Source organism: Fukomys damarensis, unplaced genomic scaffold (genome assembly GCF_012274545.1).
Source record: "Fukomys damarensis isolate Sample0158 unplaced genomic scaffold, DMR_v1.0_HiC HiC_scaffold_16, whole genome shotgun sequence".
Taxonomy (NCBI): Eukaryota; Metazoa; Chordata; class Mammalia; order Rodentia; family Bathyergidae; genus Fukomys; species Fukomys damarensis.
The window spans coordinates 69,028,988-69,049,266 of NW_022900928.1; the positions used below are offsets into that span (position 1 = coordinate 69,028,988).

Here is a 20,279-nt window from a genome sequence, read left to right on the forward strand (position 1 = left end):
TTTTTTTTTTTTTTTTTTTTTTTTTTTTTGTACCGGGGATTGAATTCAGGTCCTTGTGCTTGCGAGGCGGGAGGCAGAACTACTGAGCTAAATCCCCAGCCTGAGGACTCAGATAAGTTAAGACAAAAGGGCTCAAGAACACAGAGGAGTTTCCAGAAGAAGAAAAGACGGTCCTTTTTCTCTCCTCAAACCCCAGATCCAAAGTAGCCAGTGAAGACTGACTTGATTCCCTCAGGGTTGACAGACAGGAAGAAGAGACGCTGAGGCTCTTGGGAAAGCTTCCTGTCACCCGGGGCTTCCTCGCAGCTCCCAGGAAAGCTGGTCTTGGAGGCCTTGTTCTGTTGTGTGGTGAAAGCAGCCCCCTACCCACCCCCAGACAGCCTCAAAACCCCAGCATTGCCTCTAGAGGGTGCTTGAGTCTCTACCAAAACCCTGAGTGACCTCCATGATTTGGCATTCACCCAAGGAATTACCTTTCACGGAATTTTTTTTTCTAGGGTTTTGGGGAGAGACAGGCCTGTGGAGTCCTTCTTGGTGTCCTGTGCTCTCTGATTCTGGGTCAGCCTCTGGGCCAGCTTCTCCCTTCTCCCTGACCTCAGGAAATATTCTTGGATATTCTAAAGGGTATTCTCCTGGGTGTCCTCCTATTCTCTTGCCTGCAGGGTGTTGGTGGTGGGACCCATTTTGAGTGGGGGTGTGATGGCGGGTGGGGTGTGTGTGGGGGATGTCTGTGGTCTTGGTAACAGCCTGACATGATGCCTCAGGGAGAGTAAGGACCCTCGAAACAGTCTGGGCTCAGGGATTGCTGCAGGGATGGATCCCTGAGGATCCAAGGTAGACTTCAAGCTCAAATTAGAAAATCAACCTTGGGAACCACAATTTCAGTTTCTAGGCAAGAGTAAGTGAAAAAAAAGTGCATTTGTGTCAACCCACAGAAAGGCACTTTTGACCTTTTCGTCCTAGACAGATTGTTTACTTGAAGTCAGGAATGTTCATGTGGAATAGCTGTCATTAATATGGGTGACCTTGAGGTTAATATAGCCCAGGGAATGCTTTTTATTTTCTCTATTGTTTATTTCCCTTTTGTGAAATTCGGTAGCCAAGGGAACTGCATAGTTCCAGTGTAAGGCCCGGTGGCACATTCCTAATTGCATACTTTAAAATACAGACTTAGGTTGGTTTGTTTGGCTATAGCAGGACACAAACCCTTGCAGGGGTTTACAAAGCGTCAAGGTTATAAACTTCACGGTGCTTTCAGGCAAATGAGGAATTTTTATTAATTCTTTAAATGCAAAGGTCCGGTAATGTCTCCGCCTGTCACACCCCGAGCAGCGCTTGGGGTAGGAAAGGACCAACCTGCTCCGCTGGGGGCCAGGTGGAAAAACATTGGATTATCCAGAAGTCCCCTGTTGTCAAATAGTCTAGCGGAGTATAAGAGGCCCTCCCTTCCCTGACTCTTCTTCCAAGAGGCTATGTATCCAGTACAGGCACAGAGGACTCCCTCCATTTGTCGCTCCTGGCCAGACACATTTTAGAAGGAGATCAGCCAGTACCTTTGCACATGCCCAGTGTATCAGGTAAAGTGTTAGCTATCTGATTTCTTTTTTCTGGCACTGGGGATCAAACTCAGGACCTTGCTCTTGTGAGGCAGGTGCAGTGCCACTGAGCTAAATCCCTGGCCCCTGACTTTTTTTTTAAAACAACACCCAGAATGTTATATTAAAGCCAAAATCTCTTTATTTTAAACTAGTATTCATATTCCTGTTTCATTATTTATTTATTTATTTATTTTGGTTTTTTTTGAGACAGGGTCTCACTATGTAGATGAGACTGATCTGGAACTCACTATGTAGTCCAAGCTGGTCTCGAACTCACAGAGATCCTCCTGCCTCAGCCTCCCGAGTGCTGGGATTACAGGTGTGCGCCACCACGCCCGGCCTAATACTTTATATTTTTTATTTGTACTTCACTGTGGATGCTTCTATCAGGAATGAGAAGTGACTTTTTGGTATGGCATGTTTTCCTAAAAAATATCAAGGGTCTTTTTCTTTGAAGAGATCTTATTTCAAATGCTTTTGAAAAGAGTTTGTATCCTGGATCAAATTAGATGCAGGTGTTTAAAGCCCAAAGCAGAGTCGTTAGGGATTAATTCCTTGGCTGATGTGTTTGTGGTCCAGGTGTGTGCCCTCTTGTGACATCCGAGAGTGGTAGGGGAGGAAGGGAAGGAAGGATGGAGAAAGGAGGTCTGGGAGGAGGGTTTTCTGTGGCAGAGCTGCGCTAAGAGGACAGCTTTAAGGGCAGCTTGGCTCAGACTTAAACTTCATTCAAGAATTGGTCATGGGAGGGCCAGGGATTTGGTTCAGTGGTTCTTCTGCCTGCCTCGCAAGCACAAGGGCCTGAGTTCCATCCCCGGTATCAAAAAAAAACAAACCGGAAAAAAAAAAAAAAAAAAGAATTGGTCGTGGGGAAGGAGGGGTATACTGTTCAGGCTGGACCCTGAAGAGGCATCTCTGAGGTCAGTATTTTGCCCAGAGTGCCTGAGTTAACTGAGGTGGCTGGTGGAATAGACTTATCTCTGACGTTGGTCAGTAATAGAGATGACACATGCTCCCGATTTGGGGGCTTTATCCTGCTTCTACACTTGGGACGAGCACCAGCTTCCAGAATGTTTGTTAGTATTCCCATCCATTTGTTGTCCATGCAAGTGAGGTGAAATGCGTAACTCAGGTGTCCTGAAGTGCCTGTCCTTGAACTGGTGTCCATCAGTGTACAGTGAAATAAGACAGCATATGTTCACAGCCAACAGATGGAATGGTGAAATAAGGAAAATGAAAATGATGTAGCTATTTTTCCTGTAGGGCAAAATAACCATCTAAAAGAACTTTTTTTTTATTCTGAGATTATATCCTTCCTCAGTTTTAACAAATGAATCTCCAAACCTCAGCGGTGTAACTAGATCTCCTGATTCTGAGAAGTTACTGATCGGAGGAACACCTTCTCAGAGACACAGGCTCCTTCTGTCCTCTGGCTTTGCTACCTTCTAGGTCACTGGTGGCCAACCTATGACATGCCTGCTATAGCAAGCTGTTTCTATCATTGAAAGCTCTGAAAGATTCACCACCACTGTTCTAGGACTTTGGGGTCCTTTGAATGCAGTCTGGGTCCAGAAAGGGAAAGAAAACAGGCTGTAGTGGTCCTGACCACCCTCTGTCCCAGGACCTCATCTTGCAGCCACAAAGCTTAGTTAGTCTCTGGTATTCTCATGAATTAGAGGAAGACTGAGAAACTAGTTAGTTAACTTCAGACATCATGGATGTTTTTGTTAATGTCTTTACCTGTAAACTGAAAATCACTATCCAATTCTCTGTTGGCCTTTCTAATCTATTTTTATTTTTACTGGTTTACAAAAAGTCTGGGAACTGATATTAGCAATAATCCAAAGATTAATTCTGTTGACTTCTAGAAAATATTTCTTTACTTGAGGAAATTTTTATTAGAACATAATTACATAGTTATGGGGTACAGTGTACTATGTCAATAGATGTATACAGTGTGTAACTATCAGGTAACTCGGATGTCCAGGCAACTGGCATCTTCATTACTTTAAACATTTATCACTTCTTTGTGTTGAGAATATTCAAAATCTTCTCTACTAGCTATTTTGAAATGTACAATTAATATTTATTGATCATTGTTATCCCACTTTGCTGTAGAACATTAGAAGTCATTACTTCTGTCCGACTGCTTTTTTTTCTTTGTGTACCCAGGACTTTGTACATGAGGTGCAAGCACTGTACTCACTGTCCAGCTACTCTTATGAGCCCATAACCACTTTCTGTCACTCCTCCCTGCCCTTCCCAACCACTGGTGAAGTTTTCCTTTTTTCTTTTAAAAGAGATGTTTCAGTTTACTACAAATGCATGTTACACACACAGAGTAATGATCAGAGTAACCAGATTGAGGCTATGTCAGTATAGCCTCAATATATCAACAGGTAAAAGAATAGATTATGCCAATGAAATCCTGAGAAGATTTTCTGCAACCCAGCTACACACAAATATAACTGAATGTAAACTGGAGACTAGTTTTTCTTCTTGAGAAGCTGAGTGTGGTAGAGTATCCATGGTGGGGAGAATAGACCATCTTGGCCCAGTGTTTCATGACTTAGAATCTTGTCATTTCTGAGTGACAGAGGAGGGGAGACTTGATTTTGAATGTGTATGGCTATCATTAACCACGGTTCCTGATTCCTGTTTATCTCTTTCAGGTCAGTCTGAATGACTCTCACAATCAGATGGTGGTGCACTGGGCTGGAGAGAAAAGCAATGTTATTGTGGCCTTGGCCCGGGATAGCCTGGCATTGGCGAGGCCCAAGAGCAGTGATGTAAGTATTTGTGTTGCTCTGGGCACTCCTTGGTGCCCTGAACATGCCCTTTCTGATTCTCTGAGATTATCATGCCAGAAAAAAATAGTGGATAATTACAGAATGGGCAGGGTGAGTTATATGACAGCAAAGAGAATCAGGGAAATAATACATAGATCCTGTGTTTACTGAACACAGAGGGTTGCAGTCTGTGTTCCAAGCAGATGTGTGCAGTGTGTGATTGTTTTGGCGAAGTACTAGGTGGTCTGGATTATTGTATCTGCTCAATAATTTGCTCACTCATCTAATTGGTCTTCTCCACGTGCCAATGTCTTTTAACCTATGATAGTTGTGTGAACTGCTGAAATGGTTTCTTTCATTTTCTTAGTTTCCACCATTGGCTACTGGCTATGTTTAATAGATTAGGTGCTTTAAAGACAGAAGACCAAAAGTTACACACTCATTTGATCTTAGCCAATAGACCAAGAAGTGACAAGGATTACAAAATCCAAGGCCTGTAAGAGGGTAGGCAGGTAAAGGAGAGGAAGGAAGTCAGCTCTAAGTTCACAACACTCTACATCCACAAAGAGTAAAAGTTTGTCCCATTTTTCTTCAAGTCTGTGACCTGCTTGATAGTAGGCCCTCTCTTCAGTTTTGATAGAGATTCAAGGTCAAGAAACATTCCTGTGTCTTAATTTAAATGTGGCAATTGGTACTTGGTCTCTGTGATGTAGAGGTGTTAGGAAGAAGTATGGATTGTTGCTTATCAGTTCTAGGCTCTGGTTGGATCTAGGACGCTGGGTCCAGTGTTGTCAGATCTGATTTTTTTCAAGAGAATTCGAGAGGTCTGGATGTTTATGTGAAACTTCCAAGTTGGCAGCTAATGTATCATTTTTACCAACACTGTCTGGGCCAAGTAAAACATATGAGAGGGTCAGAGCTGGCCGTGAGCTCCTAAGTCTGTAGCCTGTGTTCCAGACTTCTCCTTGTGGGCAAGAGGAACCTTCCCTGCCCTGGATTGGGGTCTGCTATGGTAATAAGGGTGAGGGCCTGGACAGAGTAAAACACTAAGCATTGGGTATCTTGTGTTTTGGCCCTAGGAAACCTGATGAATTTGTTAGCACTTTACATCAGCCTTAAGGATATACTTGTAATTCTTGAATGTAGGTATCTCCATGTTCTTCTTTTATATCTACTATCTGGGTTGGATGTGTTCAAAGCAAGAAGACCAGAGGGAGCCTTGGGCTGTTTCTAGTGAATTAAATTAGGTAGCCACAGGCAGGGAGGGCCAGAAAAGTGCTGCCTGTAACGATGCGTAGCTTTGCCCCTGGTGGGTTCTGAGCCATGACATGTGGGGAAGCACAGCTGGTGTGGGTATAGCACTCTGGAGCAGGGCTAGAGTAGTTTAGGGCAGTGACTTTGACTCATTGCTCAATGTGCTCAGGGTTCACAAGCAGCATCTAAGGTCACAGGCAGCCACATGTGAATGCTTGCTGCTTCCATGACATTCCATAGGCACCTGTGCATGTGTTCAGAACAGTATTGTTTCTACATAACCCTCTTTGGCACAGGAATCTGCTCTGTTGAAAAATCCTCCATAGGGATTTTATGCTTTAAAATAATTATTTGACCAGAAAATGAGTAAATGAATGAATGAATGAATGTTTACAAGCTAGGTAAAGCAATTTAATACTTATTTCATAGTTTTACTGGACAAATAGGAGCTTAGAGGCGTAAAAGGATTCACTTGGGTTTATTCAGCCTGTCAGTGAGTAAGCTTGAGGGTGATAAGATTAAGACCCCATCATGTATTCATTGTATGATACTGCACTATCACAAAATGACCCAGTTGTTTGGGCTCAGCAATGAGAGCCCCATGTCGTGGCACCCCTGTCCCCTTAGTGCTGGGTGAACCAGAAGGGTCGTGATTTTAAGTATTGCCAGTCTGTCCAGCTTAGCTCTTACTGTGCCTAAATATTTGAGTGTGTCATACTAAGAATCCATTGAACGTTTGAAGTGATTAATTATTTTGAAATGAAATATAAGATAAGATTAAGTGCAAAGGAGAATTAATGGCCAGAGTTAATAAATAGGGATGGCAGAAATTTTCTCCATCTGTATACAAACTATGTTAAAGAATTGGCAGATGAAACTGAGATGTTCTAATGTGAAAAGTTAGTGCAAAAATAAACTGTGACTCAGAGGTAGAGTTGGTGGTGTTGGAACAGTAACAATCCAAATTTTCTTTTAAAAAAGACTGCAAGGATGGTTCCTAAGGCTCCATTAAAAGTCTGAAGGGAAATAATTTATACAGAATGGACCTATGTGAACTGTGGGGAATGGCCAAGGTCATGCATATTCAATATATGAAATGGGGTGGATCTAGCAGCTGGAATCCCAGAGAGTTTGCTCTTGAGCAAGAAAAATATAATTATCACCTAATGTACTTGTGCCAATGTGATTCTATAAGGAATGACATCCCTAAAACTGATTTTTACCTATAAGTTGATGAAATGAAGCAATAGATGTAGTTTATCTTGACATTTCCTATTTGTTTTCTCATGTTATAATTTGTGAAGTTCTCAGTTGCATCAGCATTTGGCCAAAGAACTACTACTTAGAGATACTATCCATAAGAATATCAGGATTACTGGGTGTGATTACTCATGCCTGAGCCCAACACCTGGGAGATTGAGTCAGGAGGATTGCCATGAGTTCCAGGCCAGCTTGGGCTACATAATGAGTTCAAGGAACTACATAGTGAGACTCTGTCTCAAAAAAAGAAAGAAAGAAACAAAATCAGGATCAGCCAGAGAAGATGCATGAATGATGAATGATAGAATTTGTCCCCCCAGTCACACCACAGTGGTGTGATGTTATAATTTGTGCCTTCCACATTTGACTAGGTTGCAGGGCCAGACCTTGCTAACAGAGTAGAACTTGGTAGCCCCTGGGAGGCTGGTGTTTGGCTGAGGAATCCTGACTCTGACATTCATGGGTAATCTGTTCCTGGACTAGTTTTTTTTTTTAATCTTCCTATTTGATCTTGGTGCTAGTCAGCTTTGTGTTACTGTAGCAAAATACCTGTGGTAATCAGCACATAAAGAGAAAAAGTTTATTTTGGCTCACAGTTTTGAAGATTTTGGTCTATGATTGTTGTCACCATTGTTTTTAGGTCTTGGGTAGATATACTGATTGGCAGTAGTGGGGAGTAAATGGTGGAACACAAACACATCAAAAGCCAGGCGACAAAGACAGTGAGGGAGGGGACTAGGACCTTGACATTTCCTCAAGGCTATACCCATAGTGATCTAAAGACCTCCCTTGGGTGCCTATCATGTAAAATTCCATCACCTCCCCCTCACACCACCAAACCTTGAACACATGAGTCTTGGGGGACTTTCAAGGTCCAAACTAGACAGTACAAGACAGCACTTTTACAAGACAGTACTTGTAAAACCTTGTTAGCCATAGCGTGTTGTGTGGATCAGCCACGTAAGGATGTTCTGGAAGCTTAATGTACAATCTCAGGTCCCACAAGACTTTTTGAATCAAAACCTGCATTGGCCAGTGTTGTGCTGGATGGTAATTTGGAAGCACATTAAAATTTGAGAAGCAGTGCTGTATAAGCCTGGGAATAGTGCCAGATGTAGAGCTGTTTTCTGTACATTTTAGCCCCCCCATTATTATTATATAGTTTTAAAGTACAAGGAAAAGAATTTTAAGCTTTTCACTTCAGAGGACCATCACTGTAGGAAAGAAAATGATGTAACTAGCAACTATGGGCAGCTTAGTAACTCTTCCCACGTTAAATTTTGGTCTACAGGGAACAGTGTCATATTGAGGTCAGAGAGGACTAATTAGTGCAGAAAGCTATGTGTGGATGGAAACAAACTGTGGAGGTACCACAAGAGGGAGTATGTATGGGGTGTCAGCCCCGGTTTACCTGAAGATGACAGTGGACAGTGATTCAGCAGCATCTTACTGCTGTGAACAAAGATAGCCTGAGCAGAACTCACATTTGCAGATGCAGTGTGGAGTCCTCAAAGCAGTTAGCCTGCTGAAGTTTAACCCAACACAGTCAAGGCCTTTTGTATGCTGTTCTGTGTAGAGACAAGCGAATAACTGCACCAGCCCTGAGCCTGGTGTTTGCCCTTGGATGCCTATGGTCTGTGTCAATCAAATAAAAATTAGAATTATGAGGATGGATAAAAATACTATGTTGGAATTGTTCAACCCAGAGAAGGTAAGGCAAGTTGATGAGCAGTCTATAGTTGCTTTCAGGTACAGGATGGACCCTTATGTACTTATTCCCACCCACTTTCCCAACAGTAGGGTTCAAACCTGGGGTACTCTACCACTGAGCTGCATCTAGAACCCTTTTGATTTTTTGAGACAGGGCTTTGCTAAATTGCCTAGGCTAGCCTTAAACTGCGGGGTAGCTGGGATTATAGGAGTGCTCTACCATGATTGGCTTGTACTTACTCTTAACCTCAAATAACTGTAAGTGGGTTTTGTTTGTTGGGGAGAAATAAGAAAGAGCTTTTCAGTAGTGAGAATGGTTTTACCTCCAAGTACACAATGGGAACAGTGGCTGAGAATCCAGCTCTGTACTTTGCTGGTTAGGTCTTTTCTTCTTATTGGCAAGCACTTCTAGTGCTAAGACTGTGCATTTGGTGTGCAGTGGAATGTAAGTACAGAGAAGAGAGCATTCTCCAAGAGGGTGACTTGCAGATTGAGAAGATGACTAGATTGGAATTGGAAAAAAGTGACAATTGTTTTTTAACCTACTAGCAATAGGACCCTGGGTTAGTTATTTTCTTCTAAGAGTCTTAGTTTTTGTTTTCACTTAAATGAAAACAGCAATAGCCCTCCGTATCTGTGGGTTCTGTATTTATGATTCTGCCACCAGGAAATTGAAAGTTGTAGGAAAACAATTACATCTGTACTGAACATGTGCACACTTGTCTTGTGTATAACAACTATTTACATAGTACTCTAGAGATAATTGAGAATATACAGAAGATATGGGCAGGTTATATGTAAATACTACTCTGTTTTATATAAGGAACTTGACCATCTACAGAGTTTAGTATTCATGGGGTCCTGAAACTAAGCCCCCTGAGGATATGGAAGAGCAACTATATTCTCTGTCACTCACTGATTCATTTAGTTCACTTTTTTGTTCATTTATTTAACACAGTGATTTAGTAGTTCTTTGGTTTATATTCATACTTATTCTTTGCTGAAGTCCTTGTTGACTACTTGCTATGTTCCAGGTGTCCTGAAGGTAAAACTAACTTGTGGGATTTTTAAAGCGGAAGAGAAATGATAATACAAAAATTATTGAATTCTGAAAAATGCTACCCTGTAGCATATATCCCATTTGTGCCTCTTAAGAACTAAATCATAGTGGATTATCAAGTTATGAGATTTTGGAGCCAGCAAGGGCCTCTTCTGTTTGAGAAGCCATTAGTTTTCTACATACAACTTCTGAACCTACCTGGGACTTGGTGTCCATTCTTGGCCTGGGAAATCGAAGTGAGAAAGTCCCACTTTGTCACAGATTATCTGTGAGCTCTCAACCTGCTGAATTCCTGAAGCTGCTTTCATGGGAATCCCTTCCTGTGTTTTTGGTCTTTGGGAACATAGGCTGTGGGTTTCTAGTAGTTCCTTCCATGGTGACCTAGAAAAAGGCAGAGTCTCTGTCTTTGCAGCTTCTAGCCTTGACTTCTATTAAATGTTAATGACCCTTGTTAGCTCTCTTGTGTACAGATCTCAGTCTTTCATTGTTAACCCAGGGTGTGTCAGCAAACATTCACATATTTACATGCCCATCTTCCATATTTTTCCTTAGTCTTTATATTTGCGCTTCTGGTGTCTAGCACAGTCCCTGGCTCTTCTGAAACTCTCAGGCATATTTGCTGTGGAATCAGATGGGAAGTGTTGGGCATATAGTTTTTGGGATTTGTCCAGTAATTCTTGTTCTTCTTGAGATTCATATAACATTCTTCTTTAGTATGTCCTCAATTCTTTTTCCCATAAATCATTTGAAAAATAACTAAGTTATGATTATCACTATTACAGTCATCTATCAGGGTTTTTCTTTTTAGGCATTTGATTATATTAATTACTTTTCACGTCTCATAGGTAGTCAAATCTTGGTCTGTATTATCAGACAACTTCCATGCTTCTCTCCATGAGTTGAGATAATAATGGCTTTGAGATCTCTGCCTTAAGGCATGCAGCCAAGTCAGGATACCAGTCTGCTGCTTACTTTCTATGTTATGACCGTGGCAAGTACCTAATCTCATGAGCCCTTGTTGCCTTCTTTGTAAAATGATTTTAACAGTTACATTTGCCACATAGGATTATTGTGAGAATTCCTTGAACTCATTCACTGGAAGAGGTTAGTACCGTCTCTGCACACAGTAAGCACTCAGTGAATGATGATTCTTCTTCATTTTATCAATGTGGTTACTATAGTGCCAGGAACCAGGAAGCAGTGGAAAAATAAATTTTGTAAGCCCGGACATGGCTCTTTCTGCTGTTGTCATCTCCCATGCCATAGAATCACAAAGACTAGTGCAGAAAGGGATTCTGGTACTGATTATTTTTCTCAGTGCTGGGGATGGAACCCAGGGCCTTGTGTATGCTTGGCAGGCCCTCTACTATGAGCTATACCTCTGTGCATATTTAATCACTTAGGACTCTTTCATCTCATGGAGGCCCATGAGGGTTTTCTTTCTCTGAGCATAGGATGCTCTAAGAAGTGAACCTCCCAGGAGTGGGATGAAGGATTATATTGCTCTTCTGGAGTCATTTCCACAGATGGCAAAACAAAGTTCTAACCTTTTACCCTTCAGAGGAATATATTCTCACTGTTTCTGGATATAATGTGTTAAACACTTAACCTGGCCGTGTTAGGGATATTATTGTTGTTTCTGTATTTGTTCCCTGCTTCAGGGACTTAGCTTTGCCCCCAAAAGAGGCCAGCACACTACTGTAGAGGTAGCTGCAGTGTTTCCAATGCTTTCTGCCTCCCACAAGTTTGGGGACAGATATGCAGGTACTCTGCTTCCCTTTTTTTTTTTTTTTGGTACTGGGGATCGAACTCGGGTCGTTGCGCTTGCAAGGCAGGTGCCAGAACCACTGAGCTAAATCCCCAGCCCTTTGCTTCCCTTTTTTGAGCTATCTGGTACCATTCAGTAAATCATGTTATCAAGGATCTAGTGGGAACTATATGCAGGATCCAGAGTGGGATGCTGGAAGGAGGCGGAACAGTGAAGATCTTCCTGACTGATTCCTCAACCAACTCTTTTCCTCTTCTTCTCTGTATTCCAGGTGTACGTGTCTTACGACTATGGAAAATCATTCAGTAAGATTTCAGAGAAGCTGAACTTTGGCATAGGAAATACCAGTGAAGCTGTGATCGCCCAGTTCTACCACAGTCCTGCAGACAACAAGCGGGTAAGGAAGCTGCTGATCAGACAGTCTGGACTTTACAGGACTGTGTTTTGGGGAGACTGCCGCTCTGAATGGGTGCTGGGCGATGGAGCCCTGTAGTCTTTGCAGTGTGTCTGGTAGCCAGTAACTGTTTTTACTAACCTGGGAGATTGTGACAAAGTACAGTTCTCAGGGTGGGTCTATGCATAATCAGGCAGGCGAGTACTGGTCAGGCAGGATTTCCAGACAAACAAGAGCAGGTTAAACCGCAGAAAATTTGCCAACCAATAAATTGCCCAACTCACTCATGACAAAAATATTTCCCAGCTACTCTGGGTCTTGCATGGCAGTCTGATTCACAGTTTCTAAGAGCAGCTGCTGAGCTCTTGGTTTGCTAGCAGCATGGGTGTGTGTGCATGGATGCATGCAGATGTGAGTGTGTTTGTACATTCCTCTTTCCCCTTCTCTGAACCTATATAAATATAGAAAAGAAAACCAAGGCAGCAGATATGACTGTGCCTCCTGCTTTGTTTTCCCAGGTGACATTCCTGGAGGCTTTGTTTCTTAGGTCAGAGCCCCCAGGAAGTTGGACTCAAGGAGGCTTTGACACTGGGCCCCCAGGCAGTTGGAGAGGGAAGGCAGAAACCCAGCAGCTTGCAAGGCTTTCCTTCCTGCTGGTCTGGTAGCTCTTAGCTCTGACAGTTGTATTCGGTTGCTTTCTACCCCTCTTATATTGCTAGCTTATTTCTAGGGCCAAATGGCTTCTTCTGAGGAAAGACCCTTTGTAGAAACACTAGTTAGTAGTAGAAGTATTCTAAGGTAAGGGGAGCTGATGCTGCTTTCTCCTTACCTAGAATGGGCTCATTGAGCGAGACCACAAGGTCCTTCTTCCAGGGCTCCACTACTGGCTTCTCAGGTTGCCTGTGATCTCCTAATAGAGGCTGCACTCAAAATATTTAGCAAGTGGTGTGGCTGAAGCCCTGACCAATTGGAACAGACACTGTCTGGAGGGAGCTGGGTCCAGGAGGCTTCCCTGGTGGGCATTCATCTTTGAGGTAGGGGGCCCTGCTTTGGGGGCTTTAGGAGGAGCAGCTCAGAGATTTTCCCAGCAGCAGCTGGTGCAGAGCAATTAAAAAAATAATAACTGAATAGTTATTACTGGTATATACTGGTTATGTATCAGCCCTGCCTAATGATCTCAGAATGAAGCCCCAGTTAGATGGAACTCCCTCCCCTCTCTTACCTAACTGCAGGGCAAGTGAGCAGTTTTCCCCTGAGATGAAAAGCCAAGAGAAAGCAGTGGAGGGAGCTAGCTTTGTGGATGGGACAGCTTGCCGTGGTGTCCCTTCACTACTGTCTCCTCCCTGTGCCTTGTCAGGCCTGCTCTTAGGGGCTCCAGAGTTGGCCTGGTCTCCCCACCCCCACTCACTTTCCTCTGGACTCCTGAAATGGGGGGGTCCCTTCAGGGCCCAGTTTCTGGTTGTGCCACATACATCCCCGTGTCCCTGCCTGGCAAGAAGCGAATGACACTTGGATTTGCTCACTTTGTCAGGCCCAGTTTAATCTTTGTTGTTACTGTTAGATTCCTGCATTGTTTCTCTGACTGTGGCAGAAGCCACAACCTCGAAAGTGCCCTACTGTGCACGCTCCCTTTTCGGCTCCATCTGGCTCCTCCCACCTTTAGGGCCCAGATGCCTACAAATGGCTAACATCTTCCTTCCTGCTAGTTGTTTTTCCGTGGTGAGCAAGGAACTGCTCACACCTTGAATCTGAAGAGTTGAAGGGAGGAAGGATGATGCTGGGGACCCACAGAGGAAGTTTGGTGCAGGCAGAGGGTCAGGGGATTTTGGAGCATTAGGTCAGCAGAAGGCTCAACAGGGGCTGTGGCCTTGGGGCCAGAGGGCAGAAGAACCTCGGGATGACTGCAATAGAAGTTGAGGTGTTGCATGGTGAGATGGGGTCACATGTGCCACAAATGTGTAGTCTGAGTACTGTCTGCCATGCTGAGTGATGCACTTTAGCTTACTTGTGGAGTACGTTGGCTGTGTATGTGTGGTGGGTAGTTAGGAGATCAGAGATGCTGCCTTCATAGAGAACCCCATATAGCTGGACCCAAGGCCTGGAGCAGGCTGGGGCAAGGAGGCAGACTTTGCTAGAGGCTTTGTAGTTCCCCAGAGAAAGCTCTTACCCTCCCGAGACATTTCAGGAAGGAAGTGATGATTCTTATTACGCTGATTGCTTTTGTGACTTTTTCCTCTGTCCTGTGGAAAGCAAATTACCTCACCAGACCTACCATTTGCAGATAAACCACACTGGGCTGGGTGCCTCCCTGTCAATAGCAGGGTGTTGCGCCCCCTGCAAGTCATGTGTGTAAAAATGTCCCATAAATGGTCAGGTCAGCACTTGAAGCTAATGTCAGCAGCTTCCCTGGAGGCTTAAGATATCAGGGAGAAGAGCAGCATGGCTGAAGGGAATGTGTGCTTGTGGAAGAGGAAAGAAGATGTAAGGAGGCAGCCAGCTCCAGCCTGTGGCTTTGCCTTTTGATGCAGAAGGAGTGGTTGCAGGGCACGAGTGTTCAGGTCTATTTTTGCAGAGCCACTTCCTCTTCTTAGTCCCCTATGTGCTGCTCCCTGAACCAACGTGCAGCTCCTGCCACCTGGCTGTTCCAGTATGGGTCGGGTAGTGTCTAACTGATTCTGGCTTCTGTGAAAAGGACCACTGAAGTGCAGTGGGGCTTCACAGCCTCAGCCTTAGCAGAAGTGAGAACGAAGCCTGCCATTTCCCAGGCAGAGATTGGTTGTAAGTAAAGCTGTAAACAATTCTGTTTTCCTTTCTTCCCTCATTGCCTGCTCTACCCTTCCTCCCTCTCACTGTACTCTTGGTTTCTGCCCTCAAAACCAGAGACGGTCACTTGTGTTGATAACATGTGGATACATTTTGCAGCTCAGTCTATTATCTTTGTAGCAGTACAGTATTTGTATTTTCAGAGGAAAAGAAGGTAGCTCCTCTGGAATATTAAGTGCTTGCAGACAGGGCTGGAGAAGTGGGAGGAGGTGAAGATGTTCCTGAGATCACACAGTTTAGGAAGCATCTGCAGAGAAGCACTATTGGCAGACTTGTGGGGTTGGCTTCCAGTGAACTTGACATCCAGGCATACTTGGACTTAACGGCAGTGTGGGACAATCTGTTCTTTCCTACTGTGTGCTTGTGTAACGTGTCATAGCAGCAAGGTGCACCATGTGTCCATGATGTATGGAACCTGTTGCTAAGGAGACCTGGAGGAATAAGGGAGGTTGGATCAGAGGAGTGCAATCTTCGTGGGGTGCTTTGGATTAGGAATGGAGCTTCATGGATGGATATATAATGTCAGTAGGTAGAGTAGAGTTGGTGGAAGCTGTCCTAGCACACAGTACTAATAGTGCCTACATGTGGTTTCCATGCAGGACAGTCAGGAAACTGCTTCTCAGGGATAGAGGGTTTGCACTGAGTCACTCTATAATATCTACCTGGCCCCATTTTGAGATGGAGATAATTATCTACCTTGAGGACTGTGGGAAGCCATGGAAGAATCTCTTAAGTCGGGAAGTAACTGGTGTCTTTTAGGAAAGTATGTCTCCTGGAAATATGCTGATGGATCAGAAGGGAAAGATTAGAAAAAAGCATGGAAAAGGAACCGCTGGGCCAATGAAGCTGCTCAGTTTCTCACTTAAATCTCTTAACCCCCTCCACATATTTCACAGCTTGCTAGTCCTAGAAGTTATGAGGGTGAACAAAACCCAATGCCTGCTTCCTGTTTGCTCATAGTCTAACAGGGACACAGGCCACACAAGTAGCACTGGGAATAGGAAGGAAGGCACAGGTTTTGAAAAAGATTTTAGAGGAACACTTAATTGGTAAGTAGCTGCTTGAAAATGGAAACTGAAGGGAGAGATGCAGTCAAAATCCAGGACTGACTGAATCGTGGGGCTGGGATATAGTGTAGTTGGAACTTGGAGCATGGGGAGAGAGAATTGGATTTTGGTGGAAATGTGTTGAAGAATTCAGTTTTAAACCCAGTGGAATATCCTGATCCATCCAAGTGGAGATGGATGAGAAGGTAACAATAATAATGAAAGTAGAATCCCGGTGAGAAGTCAGAGTTAGCCTATAGTATGAAAGTCATTGAATTAGGCTGTTTTCTGTCACTGTAATAAATATCCGAGACTGGATACTTTCTAAAAAAGAGAGGTTTTATTTGGTTCATAGTTTTGGAGGATGAAAATCTTAGAGTGGCTCCATCAACTTGGCCTCTGATGCAGGCCCCCTTGGCTGCATACAGTCATGGTAGATGGTCTTAGGATAGAAGTGTATGTGAGAGGTGCAACAGGAAGCCAGGAAGTGGGGAGGAAAGGACTACCTTAGTTCCTTCTATAAGCAGCACCCTGAATGACCCAATTACTTCGCACAAGGCTGCACCTCTTAAAGGTTCCAGCCGCTCTTAACATTGTCACACCGAGGTCCAAGCTTCCGATTTATGAGCCCGTGGGGGATAAACCACATCCAAATGATAGCAGGCATGCAGTGATTGTTCCTGAGGCAATAGTTGCAGCTGTGTGGAAGGATAAACCACATTAATAAAGGATGGAGGAGATACGGGATTATTTGAGGGTCAAACGTGAATGAAGGTAGAGGAAGCTGTGAAGAAGAATCAAGGTCTGACATGGCTGGGGTGGGAGGTGGGGAGCTGGACTGGAAGAGCCCTGCAGAAGATGAGGAAAGAGAGCTTCTGGTTAAAACATAAGAGTGGATTAGGAGAGGAAGCATAGAAATGAATTCCATAGTACAATGTGAGACCTCTGAAATAAGTTCAGCAAATGCTGCCTTGGGGAAGAAAGACACACATTGATGGGCTGCTCAGAGATGGGCTCTGCCTTTGCTAGATATGGTTTTCAGTACTGCCTGCCCCTGAGTCATCTAGGGCAGTTATTCACTCAAAGCTTCAGTATTCTCATTATTAAAAGGGGGTGTAGCAACCCCAAATGTTGAGTTCCTATGAGTACTGAGTGGACTAAATGAGACAAGGCATGCAAAACTTTTAGATTGGTGCCTGGGACATAGTAACCATGCTCACCCCCATCAAATTTTACCTTCTATCATAATTTATCTTCTATTTTACTATTATCACAATGATAAATTCTTTAACTGGGTGCATGCCTTTTTTGGATTCACATATGAGAGATTGCAGCAAGTCATGAAGTGTATTCCTGGAGAAATCTTTTTCTGAACTGAGAATATACTCCCTTCCTCAGTTAATCAAGATGGGTTGGGAGCAAAACAACAACAACAACAAACAAACAAACAAAAAAAACCAAACAAACAAAAAAGAGAGGATATTTCTAAGGAATACTTTCATGATAAAAATTATGATGATTTTTCAAAGATCATAATTGTTTTTATTACATTGCATTTGCTTAGAATAGTTTTTTGCTTTCAAAATATTTACTACCTTTGTGTTAGATTTAATTAGGCTTCTGCAGAGTGTGGCAATTTACATTAAATGCTAGAGAAGAAACACAAGAGAAATGTTGCACAAAATGGGCCCTGGAAAGTCCAGGATGTGGATTTGGGGAGAGAGTGAATGAATGGGAAGGAGTAACAGATGAAAGCAGTAGGAGAACAAGAGTGAAGCATTTGTTCAGGCCCAAGCTTAGTGCTGAATGGACTCAGAGCCAGAGCTCCAGCCAGGTCAGGTTTGTCAATTAGGAGAAGTGTCCTTGGGCTAATTCTCTCAAATTGGTTGACTTCTGGATGTGAAGGGCCCATTATGGAGTTGGGGTCCTGTTGTCCTGTTTCTGATTCATAGCGTCTTCCCCCAGGCCGCCCTGGTTCCCCACGTGTCTCCTGTGCGCTCCAGGCCTCCCAGGATGTAGGCTTTCTTATCATTTCCTCAGGCCCTCAAGGCTATCCTCAAACCCACATGATAGTTTTATTCTCCTGCTTTTTGACCATACTTAAGCTGCCCCTGATATGGAATGTTCTTTCCCTGTGGAAGTCTTGCCTGCCCTTCAGCTCCCATTTCTTCCATAAAGTCATTTCTGATAACTCAAGCTGGACAGTTTCTCAAAGGACTCTGCCTGTGGATTCTCATTTAACATTGGAATATGGTTAGCTGTGGACATGCCTGTCTTCCACATTAGGTTGCCAGCTGCTGAGGGAAAGGATCTTGGCTTTTCATGGTGGCATCCCCAACGTCCGGCCCCTGGTGGACCTGCAATACACACCTGTTAAATTGAACCACCTCAGTGCTGCCCCTAGAGAACTCTTGAGAGATCCTCTATCTAGCCAGACTTGTTCTAAGTCACTGGCCCATACAGAAGCAAAATAAGGTGAGACCTTGGCTCACCAGAGCTGCTTCCTGCTGTGCTGCAGAGTGTGTCTGCTAGCTCTGTTGGTCTCCAGAGCTGCCTGGTCACCTGGCATAGTAAAGCAGCTCGTCTCTTCATTGGGTGCAATTTTAACAATTTTCTGGAAAGGGATTTTTGTGGCTGCTCAGAGGACTCAAGGGGAGAGGGCAGTCTTGAGTGTGTTTAGCCCATCTGAGGACCAGTACATTTCTGTCCCAGCTGCCTGCAGCCACCCTCTGATTGTGACTACATGATCTGCCGGAGAGTGAGAATGGCTAAGTCAGTTGGAAATAAAAATAGAGAGACTTGACCAGCTTCATTACTTGATTAAACCAGCTAAGTTAGTGGCTTTCCTAGGACTGTCACTGCATCACATCCCTCACTGAGCCAGGTTGGTGTGGCCAGCATCCTTTTGTTGCCAAGAGATGGGTAAAGCTATTAAGGAAGCCTTCGGAGGCCTGGCACCCCACCTTCCTACATTCGTGCACTTGCACTTGAGGGAAGTGTGGAGTGGTTCCAGCCAAGCCCACTCTGAGCTTACCTGTTTTCTCTTACAGTACATCTTTGCAGACACTTATGCCCAGTACCTTTGGATCACGTTTGACTTTTGCAACACCATCCATGGCTTTTCCATCCCATTCCGGGCTGCTGATCTCCTCCTCCATAGTAAGGCCTCCAACCTTCTTCTTGGCTTCGACAGGTCTCACCCCAACAAGCAGGTAAGAGGGCTTCCTGAGCACAGTCATGTGCAGTTCCTGTGATTTCACTGTGCCTGAGTGAATTGTGTCCTTTGAGTGACCTTACCTCTGCTTCCTGCCTCCCTCCTCTCTCAGGCTTAGCCTTTGTAGCCACTATTTCACTTATCATAGCTAAAGAAAAGTGTATCTCCCTGGCCCTTTGTGCCTATGTCCCAGCCAACATGTCGTACCCAGTGCTTGGCAGGCCCTGTGAGCTCAACACCATACCTTCCCCAGGCAGATGCTTTGTTAGCTTGTGGGCTAAGTCAAAGCCTTGGGATTTAATCAGAGAGAACCACATAGAGAATTCTTGTCTGGAGCTCTTCTGTGACCTCTTGTTTTAAAACTTTTCTTTTCTTTTTTTTTTTTTTTAATGGTGTTAAGGTTGGAACCCAGGGCCTGAGGTATATTAGGCAAGTGTTCTACCATTGAGCTACCCCTCCAGCCCCTACCTTAAACATTTTTGCCTACCATTTATTTGAAGTTATGATGAACTTTGATATTCTTCCTTTGTGTGAGTGTGGATACATGTGTGTATAATAGAAATGAGTTTATTTTCTTCCTTGAATTCAGGTATGAAGGAAAGCTGACAAGTGAAGAGAGAGCCTGAGTAAGATTTAGATCTCAAGGTCAAAACTTGCCATGTTAAGAGTATTGGTCAGGCATAAATCTGTGAAACCTGTAAATCCTATGTGATTGGATTAACGATGAGTCCTGAATATTTTTGTTGAGAAGAGCCTCAGAACATTTCTTTTGCTTCATGGGTTAACTAAAACATGTATCTGTTTACTTTTGCTTTCCTTAGGGAGTAACTTAAGCTTATATGGGCTGGGTCAGTTTACCAGTGGAGGTAGATTATTGTTATTTTTGGTCTCATGTTTATGAGGGCCAAAGGAGCCCTTGGGCCTGATCTGTGGAGGTTGAGGGACTTTGGCAAAGATTAGCAAGTTAATTATTCACGGCCAAGTCCATACATTCAGTTTATTCCCTTTGGTATTCTGTTCTTAGCCACTGTTCTTGGTAGACAGCTTTAATGATCAAGGCTCATTACAGGTTTTATTTTTCTTTTAGTGCCAGGTATTAATTCCAGGGGCTCATACATGCTAGGCGAGTCCTCTACCACCTACCTATCCCCTTGCCTATAGTTTTTATTCTTCTTTATTTTTTATTGTGGTGAAATACATATAAAGTAAAATTTTCTATCTAAACCATTTTAAAGTATAGAGTTCAGTAGCTTAAGAATATTCATATTATGGTGCAACATTATCAGCACCCATCTCTAAAACTTTTTATTTTGGAAAACTAAAACTCTGTACCCATTAAAAACTTATCTTCTCTTCTTCTTTCCTC

At 43.6% G+C, this 20,279-nt stretch overlaps 1 protein-coding gene across 1 annotated transcript in view; it reads left to right on the top strand.

Annotated features, from left to right (window-relative positions):
- The window catches only part of Sorl1 (sortilin related receptor 1), a 159,462-nt gene that overhangs the window by 13,615 nt on the left and 125,568 nt on the right, over window positions 1-20,279 (top strand). Inside the window, exons 2-4 of the mRNA XM_033764392.1 lie at window positions 4,268-4,384; window positions 11,708-11,833; window positions 18,750-18,911. Coding sequence (XP_033620283.1) covers window positions 4,295-4,384; window positions 11,708-11,833; window positions 18,750-18,911 — 378 coding nt within the window. The 5' untranslated portion in view covers window positions 4,268-4,294. The remainder of the gene's footprint in view (window positions 1-4,267; window positions 4,385-11,707; window positions 11,834-18,749; window positions 18,912-20,279) is intronic.